We start from the raw sequence: 14192 nt of genomic DNA, 5'->3' as shown, positions 1-14192 counted from the left end.
CATGTTTTTATAAATTATGTCAGATACATACCCCCATGGTACTTCATTTTTCTTCTCATCTCTCTACCCTTCCCCTCCCCTCTTTTCCTTTCTTGTTTTTTGCTGCACATTATTTATCACCTCTTAAGTAAGAATTTATTTTGTAATACCACATTCCACAGAGAAACTAGGAAAATGATTCTGCCTTAATTTTGGCATACTTTGGGGGCTTTTGAGGAAGGAGAACACATAAAAGTAGAAGAGTAAATGTGGGATCAGCACCACAACTATGAGGGTAGTGAGACACATCTAGCACCATGACTGGAAACCTCCTAAAATTACCCAATATGCCCAAGGTAAATGGGTCAGCTCAATTTGCCCCTAGCTGGATCCCAAAATATTTGTGGAAAATTTTACTAAAACAAATCACCAGCCAGCGCCACAGCTCAATAGGCTAATCCTCTACCTATTGGCGCCGGCACCCTGGATTCTAGTCCCAGTCGGGGTGCCGGATTCTGTCCCGGTTGCCCCTCTTCCAGGCCAGCTCTCTGCTGTGGCCCGGGAGTGCAGTGGAGGATGGCGCAAGTGCTTGGGCCCTGCACCCCATGGGAGAACAGGAGAAGCACCTGGCTCCTGCCTTCGGATCAGCGAGCTGCACCAGCTGCAGTACGCCAGCTGTGGTGGCCATTGGAGTGTGAACCAACGGCAAAGGAAGATCTTTCTGTCTCTCTCTCTCACTATCCATTCTGCCTGTTAAAAAAAACAAAAACAAAAACAAAACAAAACAAAACAAAACAAAAAAAACAACAAATCACCATGTGAGCAAAATTACACAACCCTTCCTCAGGACGTAGAGCGGCTTTGTACACGTGAGGTTCCGAAAATACAAGCTCCTGATAACCTAAATATTATAAACCTGGCTTAAAATTTTGAAAGATTCCCAAGACAAACTAGCATAGGATATAGTAAAAATAACATATTTAGTTTTATGTAAAAATGTGAGGGGGTTAGCCTAGAGATCTTGGCCACAGACATGAATAGAAATTGTGGGACGTCAAAGGCAGACACGCAAGGCCTTGTGAACCTGAGCTGGTTTTTCCCAGGCGAAACCAATGTGCAGTGAATAACAGGAGTTGCTTTGGGCAGGCCTCTATGAGGAATGGTAAATAGGGATCTGTCTGCGTAGAACACAGCCTTTATTAGTAAGCATGGACAGGGCTTGTAATTGAAATAGCAGGAGCCAGATCTAAAGAGGCAGAGGCTGACAATCGTATCAGCAAATCTTTGGGCTTTCATATTCTACACCTAAAACCTCACTCAACTCCTTTGTCTTTTTTATTTGTCTAACAAATCCAACTGGAAAAAATGTTTATCATATATTCAAATTTGAAAGTAAGGTCAGCACTGTTTATAAATCACATGAATGGTGATAATGAATCTATTATACAGATTTCTACCATTCTTTTATTTTTTTACTCCATGTATAATGTCCTTTCTTATACAAAAGTTTTTAATTTTTATGAAGCCCAATTGATCTATTGACACATGACTAGATAAGCAAAATGTGGTATGTATATCCAGTAGAATTATTCAAACTTAGAAAGTAAAGAAATTTTGGTGTATCCTCTAACATGGATAAACCTTCAAAACATGCCAAGTGAAATAAGCTGGACCTGAAAGTATACATGTTGTATAGTTCCACTTACATGAGGTACCTAGAATAGTCGAAATAATAGAGATGGAAAGTATAATAAAAGGAGCTACTTAAAACAGTTTTCAAAAAAAGTAAGTACAATAAAGGTTACCAGGTGCTATGGGGGAGGGGGAATAGGAAGTTACTGCTTAGTGGGTATAAAATTTCAGTTTGAGATGGTAGAAGAGCTCTGGATATGGAACGTGATAATGATTGTATACAATGTATATGTACTTAGTGCCTATACATTTTATAGTTCAAATAACTAAAAAAGTAAATTTTATATTATGTATGTTTTACATGCTCCCCCAACACACACATGGAAATGTAACCACAAAACCTCATCCAATCTCCACCTGTGCCTCACCCCAGGCATTGTAATGTTTCCTTCAGTAAGCCCCCATTGGATTTATGAATACTAGACTCATGACGTCTTGGATAATTTTTTTAGTATTATTATTATTATAGCTAATATTTTATAACTATAGGAGTTAGCATGATGTGGAGTTAACAGGATGAACTGTGAGCCCAACTGACAGGTTTTCCTTAATAACTAGTACCTTGTATGAAAACAGGGCTATTGATAGTACCTATCTCCTTGTGTTGCTTTACAACATAATGATAGATGAATTTTAAAAAGTCAGTGTGTAGAAAATGCTTGGAACAATTCATAGCACAAAGTGTGGACTTTGAGTGTTAGCGTTTATGTAGTTATTACTATTGTTATCATAGTATCTATGTTAGTATTATGTAGTATTTCTATTATTATGTTATTATTAATCATCTCTGTGGTTTTTTAACCCAACATAGGATGCTCTCAAAAGCAGTCAACTGGCAGCTTTGTAGTGTTCTGAGTGTCACTTCCTCTCTGTTGCTGCTGCTTGACTCTGCATGCCTTCTCTTCTTGCTGTCCACTGGCTGGTCATTCTATACTCAGTTTCTTTATCTCATAGCTTCAGTCTACTCATAGTTTCTTCGGTCAGTTTTGGCTTACTCTACATTCATTGTGGCCTTAACACTATCAGCTCCCACTTGTTCTTATTATGTCAGATGGTTTTTCTCTACGCATATTTTGAAAATTAATCTTTATTGAAAACCAGTGTTTCATTCATAATTCTAGTTCAGATTTTTATGCCTTATGATCAATTGCCAGCCAGTCTACAGATTGACTGTTCTTGAATTGATGCCCCCTATGACCTACACAGTGTAATGAGGGAGAGAAATGATACAAACTTGGCTCCCTGTTGTTATTCGCTTGGTGTGGGCTGTGAACACAGTAGTTTCTGATAGGGAGAGTTTATGAATGTAGTAATTAGTATGATTAACATAATTAGTACATCAAGATGCAAAGCTGATTAGGACACCATCCTACTATAAAGGGTGCTCAATCTACCCAGAGCAGACTGACGTTTAAACAATCATGCAATAGGAAAACTATTTATGGAAATAGGAAAACTAGTTATATGGACAAAGTTCTTTTAAAATACAGAGGAAGGAGCCAACGTTGTGGCACAGCAGGTAAAGCTGCCACCTGTGAGGACATCATCCAGTGGGCACCAATTAGTGTCCTGGTTGCTCCACTTCTGATCCAACTCCTTAATAATGACTTGGGAAAAACAGCAGAAGATGACCCAAGTACTTGGACCTATGTACCCATGTGGGAGACCTGGATGAAGCTCCTGGCATCTGTCTGGCCCAGCCCTGGCCATGTGGCCATCTGGGGAGTGAACTAATGGATGGAAGATAGCTTGCTCGCTCTCTGATTTTAAAATAAATAAATACATCTTAAAAAATACCAATGAAAAGACATCAAGGTTTAGAGAACAGGATATGCTTCACATATGGGGTGACATTTCCATGGATTTGTTAGAAGAAATGTTCCCTTAGATGCCCTAAGAAGGAATAGAGAAGAGTGTTAAGGCATATTCTCTTTAAAAAGCAAAGCCAGAGAGGTATGAATATGCGTGGACAAATTAGTACTGTCTTATTTTTTTTAATTTTATTTAAGATATACAAGCTTCATGTATTTCATATATACAGCATGGTGATATTTCCCACCCTGTTCTCCATGCTGCAACCCTTCCTCCTCCCTCTCCTATTCCCACTCTTAATTTTTACAAAGATGCATTTTCAGTTTACTTTATACTCATAAGGCTAACCCTACACTAAGTAAAGAGTTCAACAGATAGTATGAAGGAAGAAAAAAAAAAAAAAACTATTCCCCAGCAGCAGAGACAAGGGCTGTAAACAGTCATCGAACCTCAAAATGTCCATTTCACTCCAATACATTACATTTTAGGTCCTGTCTTTGCAACAAAATGAACACAACTGGAAACTATTATACTTAGTGAAATAAGCCAGTCCCCAAAAGACAAAAATACAATATGTTTTCCCTGATCTGGAGTAACTAAGAGTACCTAAAAAGAAAAGTAGAACTCTATTAAAGATTAACAGAAAGTAGAAGCCAGGATCACTTATACGTTTGAGAAAGAAATGTGTTTGCAGTAAGGGGAATGAATAAATAGTGATTGAAAATTAGAAGAATATTACAATGGTCCATTTATGATTAGAAAAAAAAAGGAATTGAACATACAGAGACTGTTTCAAAGGTAGGCTGACTAGGTTATTTTCAGGTCAAGGTGATTCTGGTATGTACACATCTCACCCATAATCTAAAGAAACAATGTCTCAGAAAGCAGCATAGTTTATTTCAAAAATCATTACCTATGCATAAAGAATTAAGGATGTATATTTTCCTTTCTAGATACATAGTGAAAAAACTAGAACATGACATTGGGATGAAAATTACTTCTGCTTTAAAGAGAGTTAGCACAACTGAATTGTCTGCTTTTAGATTTAAGCTAAGTATCAGGAGAGTCAAGTAGGATAAACCTTTCTCATAGTGTGCAGTGTTGAATCAGATAAATTCAAAAAGCAGCAGAACTGAAGATATTCTTATAAAATAGAGCCTGGCTTATATTAAAGATTCCATTTCCTCACTGAGTGTTCTGCGCCAGTACTGTAGAACTATACCTTGCTGTGAAGGCATAATTTCAAAGCAACTAAATGGGAACACAGTTGTCCAATTGCAGAAACAATAGAACACCAGAAGCTGGAGCCTTTGCAGTGTACATAATGGTACATTGTAAGTTAATAGGTTAATAAAACTCAAACTGAAGTCAAATAATACTGCACAGTAGTTATTTCTAAAGTTAGTGTACAGTGCCTTAGAATTTAATGTTTATTTTTCATGAAAAAATAGACTCTTCAAGCAACTTATGTCTTCCCTCTTCTACCTCCAAAAAATTTGTTGAAACTTAGCTAAGATGCAACTTTTAAGTTACTGAGTTCAAAAAGCTTATTTTTTTTTCATTGTCATTATATTTTGGAGAAATCTGAATCCTATGTCCAGCATCCTGCTTTATCAGAGACTCCTGTTTTTTCAAATTCAAAGGAATTTTTTTCTGTTGCTCATTGCTTTTGGCTCTCCTGTAGCAACTGCCTTTAAAAAAAATTGCATCTTCCTCTTTTGATTCTAACATGTTAGTTTTATACCTTTTCTGCTGATTTCATCTCTCATCTTGATGAGCACCATTTGATCTTTACTTTTTCTGTATGTTGGTCCTTTGCAAGGAAGTGTTCTTTCCTATACTATTCCATTGAATTTTTTAAATTTTCTTGAGTATGTTACTATCTCCTCACTGATGAACATCCCCTAGGAGGTGAGATTAGACCCTGTCTCATTGCTGCAGCTTTGCACATGTTATTGTCTTTCTGTAAAAGGATGCTATCATTTTTGATCTGCTAATTCTGCTTATTTTTCAGATGTCAGTCCTTTGGGATATCTCCTCTTGTGAAACAGTACTTCTCCAATGTGTTCTAAGGCGCCCTGTACTTACCTTTATGATAGCCCACCAACTTTTAAGCAGTTATAGTACATCACAATGGTTCATCAGTATCCCTGGGCATATCTCAGAAATGCAAGATTTCAGGCCCTATCCAAACCAACTGAATCCAGAACTCTAGTGTGTGGCTCAGGAATCTGTTTTAACTAGCCTTCCAGGTCACTCTGAAAGAGGCAAAAGTCTGAAAGCAACTGATTTGTTGCATAAGCCTGGGTTTCAGTTGATTCTCCTATTAGATTTTGGACTGCTTTAAGACAGAAACTGGGATGGCATTTTTCTCATGGTGATGTCACCAGTGTCTGGTATATCACCTGATACATTATTGCTACATAGTAACACTTCAGCACCTGAACAAATGTATAACTAGTTGTTTTTTTAAAAGATTTATTTTATTTATTTGAAAGACAGAGTTACAGAGAGAGGTAGAGACAGAGACAGAGTTCTTCCATCCACTGATTCACTCCCCAGATGATCGCAACGGCCGGAGCTGCGACTATCCAAAGCCAGGAGCTTCCTCCAGGTCTCCCATGCAGGTGCAGAGGCCTAAGGACTTGGGCCATCTTTCACTGCTATCCCAGGCTGCAGCAGATAGCTGGACTGGAGGAGGAGTAGCCGGGACTAGAACCGGTGCCCATATGGGATGCTGGCACTTCAGGCCAGGGCATTAACCTGCTGTGCCACAGTGCCGGCCCACTATAACTAGTTTTTATGAGCTTCATTTCTTCATCTGTGCAAATTTGGTAATTTGTATGCAGAGCCAAAAATCACTTTAAAGTCAACCTCTGGGGACAGACATTTGGCACAGTAGTTAAGCCCTGGCTTGGAATGTCTGCATTCATAGCAGTACCTGGCTGAGTTCCAGCTCATCCACTTGCAATCCAGCTTCTTGCTAATGCAAACCTTGGGAAGCAGCTTAGAACAAGTACTTGAGTCCTTGCCACCCATTTGGAAGACCGTGATAGAGTTATAGGCTCCCGGCTTCTACTTGGCCCAGCCCTGGCTGTTGAGGGCATTTGGGGAGCGAACCAATGACTGAAACCTCTCTCTCTTTGTCTCTTTCTCTCTTTCTGCCTTTCAAATGAAATGAAAATATAGTTTTTAAAAAGTCAACCTCTATGGCCGGCGCCGCGGCTCACTAGGCTAATCCTCCGCCTTGCGGCGCCAGCACACCGGGTTCTACTCCTGGTCGGGGCGCCGGATTCTGTCCCGGTTGCCCCTCTTCCAGGCCAGCTCTCTGCTGTGGCCAGGGAGTGCAGTGGAGGATGGCCCAAGTGCTTGGGCCCTGCACCCCATGGGGGACCAGGAGAAGCACCTGGCTCCTGCATTTGGATCAGCGCGGTGCACTGGCCGCAGCGTGCTGGCCGTGGCGGCCATTGGAGGGTGAACCAACGGCAAAGGAAGACATTTCTCTCTGTCTCTCTCTCTCACTGTCCACTCTGCGTGTCAAAAAAAATAATAATAATACTTGTAGGGATCAGTATTTTGGTATAGCAGGTTGAGCTACCACTCCACTTCCAATCTAGTGCCATGTTAGTATACCTAGGAAAACAACAGAAAATTAATTGAGTGCCTAGGCCCCTGCCACCCTCATGGGACACCCTGATGGTATTCTGGGCTGTTGGCTTCAGCCTGGAACGGCCCTACTCATTGTAGACTTTTTGGGGTGAACCAGCAAATGGAAGATTTCTCTCTCTCTCTGTTTCACCGTCTGTAACTCTGCCCTTCAAATAAATAAATCTTTGCAAAAATAAAAATAATACTGTAATGATTTCCTTTGCTTACAGAACAAGTTTCTTCTTTGAAAAAAATTTATTCTGAGTGTATAAACAAAACATATTCACCAAAAAATACCTAAAAGACACACACATATGCAAAACAGATGAAAAGGCACTAGAAATTCTACCACACTGAGAGGACCACTAGTGGTTGCATATATTCCATTATTTTTTATTTCTAGCATTTTCTATGCATTTCAGATGTACAAATGACTCTCTTTGAAACAAACCACTATTGGCTGGTATGAGTATGTTTGTGTCCTTAAATACTGTTTTCCACAGTTTTGTTAATGGCTGCATGGTATTTTTGGCAATGATCTTCTGCTTATCCACATCCTCTTCTAATTAGTGGAAAGTTCTCAGGTCCTTTTCATTACCGCTACCAGGGCAGTTCAGGCTGTTTTTCATTTCTATAACCTCTTGTGGTAGCCTGCCATGTTTAAGAAATTAATTTTTCTTAAGTATAGTTCTGAGCCAGTGGTACAAAAGTCAAGGGGACTCTCTGGTGTCTTCCAAATACGGCTGCAGTCCTGAGCAGGCGGTGAAGGAGTCCTGCTGGTCTTTTGCATACCTAAGCTCTAAATGAGATTGCTTACCATTCTCACAGTGTACCATTTATCCTCTCTTGAATCCAACTCTCACTCTGTATCCCCAAATTCTTTCACACTAATGATTTTATTCAAAATTTCTTTCAGTGGGAAGCCTTCCTAAAATTAAGTTCCAACCCTCCCAGCACTCACTTTTTAATCCCCTTCTCTGTTCTGTTCTCTGTTCTTCATAGTCATTATAATCATCTTACAGACAATGTATTTTACTTGCTAATTGCCTGCCATTCCGACTGCAATTTAAATTCCTTGAAGGAGGTCATTTCTGCTTGTGTCTTCTTCATTGTCATATTTCTGAAACATACAACATTTCTTGATACATAAAAGACATTCAGTATATATTGAAATATTGAATGGGCAGGAATTTGGTGCAATAGTTAAGCTGCAACTTAGGTCATTTGCATTCTGTATTGAAATGCGTGGCTTCTTATCTGGGCTCTGCTCCAGATTCAAGTTTCCTGCTAATGCACACAGTGAGGGGCAACAAGGTGGTGGCTCAAGAGTTTGGATCCCTGCCACACTTGTGGGAAAACCTCATTGAGTTCCCCACTCCCTGCTTTGAATTGGCCCAGTGTTGGTTGTTGCAGTCATTTGAGAACTGAACCAGTGGATGAAAGAGTTCTGTCTGTCTGTCTGTATCTCTGTTCACTCTGTGTCTCAAGAAGAAAATGAAAGTAATAAATAAGAAATAATGAATATATGAATAGAATGTTTATTGATAAAATTCTACAAGGTTGGCTACTTGAGGCATTTATGTATTCTGTGTTTAGGTATAAATATGTGTTGTCACTCCCATTGAGTAATTTATAAACTCTTTAAAGGCAGACATCAATAATTTTGTGTTTCTTGCATTCTTAATGCAGTGATAAAGTTTTAAAATTAATTAAATAATTGCCCAAATAAAACTGAATTATTACCAAAAGCAAAGAGGAAGTTATATATGGAGTTTTACCATTTTTCCTATAGCGAATAATGTATGTAGCTAACCTTTGAAAAGATAATACCTGCTAATCTGCACAATGACTAGAATTCCCAAGGAAATCATCTTGCAAACATTGTCCATCTTTACAGATTATTAATGCTGCACTTGCTTTGGCTTCAAGACCCAAAAGTCAAGTAGTGAAAAACACCATGGAAATGTACAAGCGCACATGGGAGAATCATATACATGTCCTCACTGAAGCTGTAGATGACATTACAAGCATTGATGACTTCCTTGCTGTATCTGGTATGTTTTCGATCTTTTATATATTTGCTCTTGCCGTGTTTTTGAAGTTGGATTATACTCAATATTATCAGTTTTATACAATGTAAGGAGCCTTTTGCTGATGGGCTTTCGAGAAACAACTGTTACTATATAGTAGCAACAGATGTGACATCAGTCTTCTATGCTGGGATCATGAGCTTCATGCCATGTAATCTTACAGTCCAACAGTTTATGTTGTCTTCAAAAGAAAATTCTATTCATGGGAAGAGAATAATAGAAAACAAAGCTGTTAATTTTAAGATTTGTTTTAAATTTTCCAATAAATCAGCATTTCCCCCCTCTAGTACATTTTTAAGTCTTGATTTCCCTGTACTACATTTTCAAACAAATTTACACCAGGAAAGAAACAATATATAAATGGGAAAAGATTTCATTGATTGGGGCTGTAATGTGGTAATTAATCTATACAATGTGTATTTAATAGTGCTAACTGAAGAACCAAAGACACAACTCTAAATATCAAGAAAGTTCAGTGACAGACAGGCTTGAGATTCTATAAGAAGCTGGGATGATTCTCTCATCATAGATTAGAATGCCATCTCACAAGATTGTGAAAATAATCTAATAAATCCAAATCCTTAGAAGCAATACTTAGACTTTGATTATATTGTTGTAACAAGAAAGAGCTAAATATATTGTAGTCTTTTTTATTGTCTTAGAAGCAAGCCTCTCCTTAAAATAAATAATACATTTGTCTTTCATTTTCTATGAGGAAAGGATTTTCTTGGAATGTGTTAGTAGTCTTTTTATATAAAATGCAAATTCTCATGAATTTTTAACATCTTTTTATAAAGTTTCCTCATGTATGTCAGTCTAAATTATTGAAATCAATTATTATCATATAAGTTTACAACAATAGTTCCTGAAATATGACACATGAAAGAACTTTAAAACATTTTTGGAAATATGGAATTAAATGATGTATGTATTAGTGCAAAAATAATACACAATTTATATATAGTTTTTTACAAAATGTATTTTCCATGAATTTTTAAGTATCCTCATATTTTATGATAAATTAATGAAAAGGAAGTATGTGCTAATTAATTTAAAGTTATTTAAATTTTACATAGTTTAAAACTTTGAAAATATATGGAAAATATAGGTAAAATATTAATAACTTTATGTAATCACTGATAATATTTTTGCCATGTAGTACTTTTCTACATATAATTTATATGTCCAAACACTATGTCATGCCATAATGCATGTGTGTGTATATGGATATGTGTATATAAATTATTTGATTTTTAGACATGTTTGGCTACATATTTCTACATCATTGTATGTGCTTCAAAAATTCATTTATCTGCTATTAGTATTTAGATAATTTATAATTGTAATTATTAAAAACAATGCTATGTTTAGCATATTTTATTCTATTTGCCATCTCCTTAGTATAGACTGCACAATGTAAATTTAATCAAATGTTACTTTGAAGCGATCTTTGGTAATTTAATTGTTAAATGCTGGGTTTTGTTTTTAGTTGGTTCTTTGGTTAAGAAGCTCAGTGTGTATTCACACTAAGTGATGTAAAGGCAGATTATGATAATAATACTGACTGCACATGGCAGAATCCTTTAGACACACAAGGCAAATCATAATTGGTCAAGCCAAGCTTGATTAGAGCTGAGGCCCGGCATCCAGGCAGCCTGTGGGCCCTCAGAGCAGGAGCGCGTGGTTTTTGTGCTCTATCAATCTGACCTGTTAAACTTTAAGATCTACTCTTTTTATAGACTAAATTAGCAGTTGAAAATGTTATGACCAGAAATTAACAGAAGACTCGTATAAAGGTCACTAAATATCAAAATACTTTATTTTACATAACTGGATGTTTGATTTAATTGGTTCTAGGCTTACTAGCCTTAGCATTCCAGAGGACAGCCCAGCTACATGAGGTGAGATGTCTTTTCAATAATACTGTCTAGAATTGTTGACCTGAAGGGATGATAAAAAGTGAAGTGATAGTTAATATATTTCACTATTTTTCAAAATTCTCTAAATTATGTTGACTAGGCATCCTGTTATTTCCCCTACCCAGGATGGGTTTCTGCTTGCCTGTGTTTCGGTTTCCTTGGTAGTAGTTCAAGGTTATTAATGATGTACGTAGGCATTATTGGATTGGGTTGCTCTTCCTTTAGGGTTGCATCTTAGTACCTCTGAAAATAGGAAGACAAAGTGACTTTAAAAGTTAATGTGTCTGTCAAGAACAAAAAGTTTCCCAAATGATGCTCATTTGAGTTTCTTGTCCTAGTCATACATCAGAACTAGGTCTCTAACTTTGTCTCATTGGTAAAAGGAAATTTGATTTCATGATATGTAATAAATGATGAACAAATGCTGGGGTCTGGGGGTAGCAATCCTATTTGGTCACACTTACTGATTTCTATGGCATAAATAATTCCACCTTGGCAAGTTTCAGGCATTCAAAGTGATCCCACTATACTTTGTGTTGGTAAGAAATGCATAAAATCCATTCCCATGTGCTGATGTAAACAGGTTTTAGCAGATTTCTGGATTTAGATTAGTCAGTATGTATGATCAGTCACCTACTTCACAAACAAAATCAGAGGTTTGTTGGCAAGAAGAAATGGAAATAACTGTTGAACAGGATGTGAGGGTGATCTGGCTGCGACATCTGTCACCCCACTGATTGCCAGAGTTGATTCGGCTGATCTGGCTGGCTAGGAGGGTGTCCCCTTCCTCCCTCACCGCTCCATGTGCGTCCCTCCTGAAGCTGCGCGCTCAGTTGAAGAGGACGACCTTCCCCGCTAGAGGAGGACCGGTCTTCGGTCAAGGGTATACGAGTAGCTGCGCTCCCCTGCTAGAACCTCCAAACAAGCTCTCAAGGAAATAACTATTGAACAGACAGCAGAACATATTTACCAAAATACTGAGTGGCATCCACTGTTCTCTCAAATTACTAGGGCTTTATAAACTTAAACTGTTGCTATTCTTGCATGGGCTCCCAGGATTCTTCTTAGAACATCATAACTTTTCAATATTAGTTCTCACAGATGATGACATAGCTCAGTTTTTCCAGACAAATAAATGAGAAAGGATCTGTCTGGCTGCTTGCTTGCTTGCTTGCTTCCTTTCTTTCTCTTTCTCTCTCTCTCTCTTTCTCTCTCTCTCTCTCTTTCTCTCTTTCTTTCTTTGTAGGCAACAAGTCCTAGCTGCAAGATCACAGGCTACCCGATAGAAGGTTGCCTTTTTTCAGATGACTAATCGTAGTTCAAATAGCCGTGATGCAGGCTGTCACAATCTGACAGGTTGTACATGGTAAAGATGTTCTTAGAAAAAGGTGTAGGTGAGTTCAGCGGTGGATGATTTACCTGGTCCTCTTTCAGAATGATTTTTCAGAGTGATGTGTTCGTATTCACAGACTGTTGCTGCTTCTTCTATTTTCAAGTTTATCAAGTGACAAGTGAGTTCATATGGTTTCTGAATTTTGAATTACCTAGGAAAAACTATGTTGTTAATATTTCTTTAAGCATTACACTTCGGCTTGGACTTTTTTCCCCAGTAGTCAACAATCATATTGAATTTTAAATTTTTTTTTAACTTTCATTTAATGAATATAAATTTCCAAAGTACGACTTATCCCCCATACTATTGAATTTTAAAATTTTTAATAGGAATAAAAATTAGGGTCCTGAAAAGATTTCCATTTTCTCCTGATTCAGTTGTAAAAATTTGTGGATTCTAACAGAAATAACTTTCCACATTAAAATATAAATCAAAATTAAAATCTAAAATCAGTAGGAAAGGAAAATTAGCTTTTAAATTATTATTTTATAGTCTGCTAGCACAAGTAGAAATCACATGTATCACAAGGTTTGCTTATCATTCCAAAGTGATTAGATGTGTAATATTAACTAGAAATTCTTAACATACCGGTATCTGTAATACCAAATGTCTTCTATTTATCTGCGGCAGTTCTAAGGATAGGACTGTCTTTGCTGACTTGTAAATTTTATGTTTGGATCCTCAGCAAACTTCTCATGACATAGAAATCTAATACCTATTTTCAGAAGTAATATTTAGATTAATTTGTTTTCTGTTATGCACAGAGAACTCCAAATATAAGTACAGTCAATCCGTTCTTTAAAATTGTAAGTATGACCACATCCCTATTTATCACTCATCATAAAATTTTCCACACACACAAAATTAAACATCTAATCAGAAACTCATTTCCAGGAAAAAAATATGGCAAGCTAAGTCTTTGAACTTCAGTTGTCCAACAGGCTTTTTTAGTTTAATGTTACTTATGGAATCGCATCAGTGGCTTATTGAAAGTAGCTAGAAAAATTATTTTTTTAAAAAAGATTTATTTATTTATTTTTAAAGTTAGAGTTACAAAAAGAGAGGGAGACACAGGGGAGAGAAAAAGAGAGCGAGAGAGAAAGAGAGAGCGAGCGAGAGAGAAACAGAGAGAGAGAGAGAATCTTTCATCTGCTGGTTCACACTCCAGATGATCACAAAGACCAGGGCTATGCCAGGCCAAATCCAGGAGCTTCCTTCAGGTCTCCTCCCGTGTGGGTGACAAGGGACTAACCACTTAGTCCATCTTCCACAGCTTTTCACAGACCATGAGCAAGAAAGTAGAGCAGCTGGGACAGGAACTGGAGCCCAAAGGGGATGCAGGTGTCTGTCTCAAGAGGCAACTTTACCTGCTATACCATAATGCCAGCTCTGAAAAATTCTACCAAATGTGTTTGTCCCATCACTGCCCACAGGGCTTATCCCTACACCCTTCACTATGCCTTTTGTAATTCTCTGGAAATGCAAATGATAAAAATCTGTCAGAAAGTGACTTTTGTGAAAATGCTTTGACCACATCAGGGCTTGTCATATTTATAAACAGAGGATATTTTGAGGTTTGAGAAATTTTATTTTCTAGTCTGTCATGGTGCCTGAAATATCCAGTATTAATTATCCCGGTGGGATATAAAATTTTATTTA

General features: G+C 37.5%; 1 protein-coding gene across 2 annotated transcripts in view; it reads left to right on the top strand.

Annotated features, from left to right (window-relative positions):
• CTNNA3 (catenin alpha 3) overlaps nucleotides 1-14192 on the top strand; it is a 1694949-nt gene that overhangs the window by 1113819 nt on the left and 566938 nt on the right. For both annotated transcript variants that reach the window (XM_017348752.4, XM_070057731.2), the window contains exon 11: nucleotides 9029-9185. In XM_017348752.4, the coding sequence (XP_017204241.3) occupies nucleotides 9029-9185 (157 nt within the window). The remainder of the gene's footprint in view (nucleotides 1-9028; nucleotides 9186-14192) is intronic.

Source organism: Oryctolagus cuniculus, chromosome 15 (genome assembly GCF_051225735.1).
Source record: "Oryctolagus cuniculus isolate XC-2025 breed Fujian yellow rabbit chromosome 15, ASM5122573v1, whole genome shotgun sequence".
Taxonomy (NCBI): domain Eukaryota; kingdom Metazoa; phylum Chordata; class Mammalia; order Lagomorpha; family Leporidae; genus Oryctolagus; species Oryctolagus cuniculus.
Note: the sequence above shows the minus strand (reverse complement) of the source record. Positions and strands in the feature narration are given on the sequence as shown.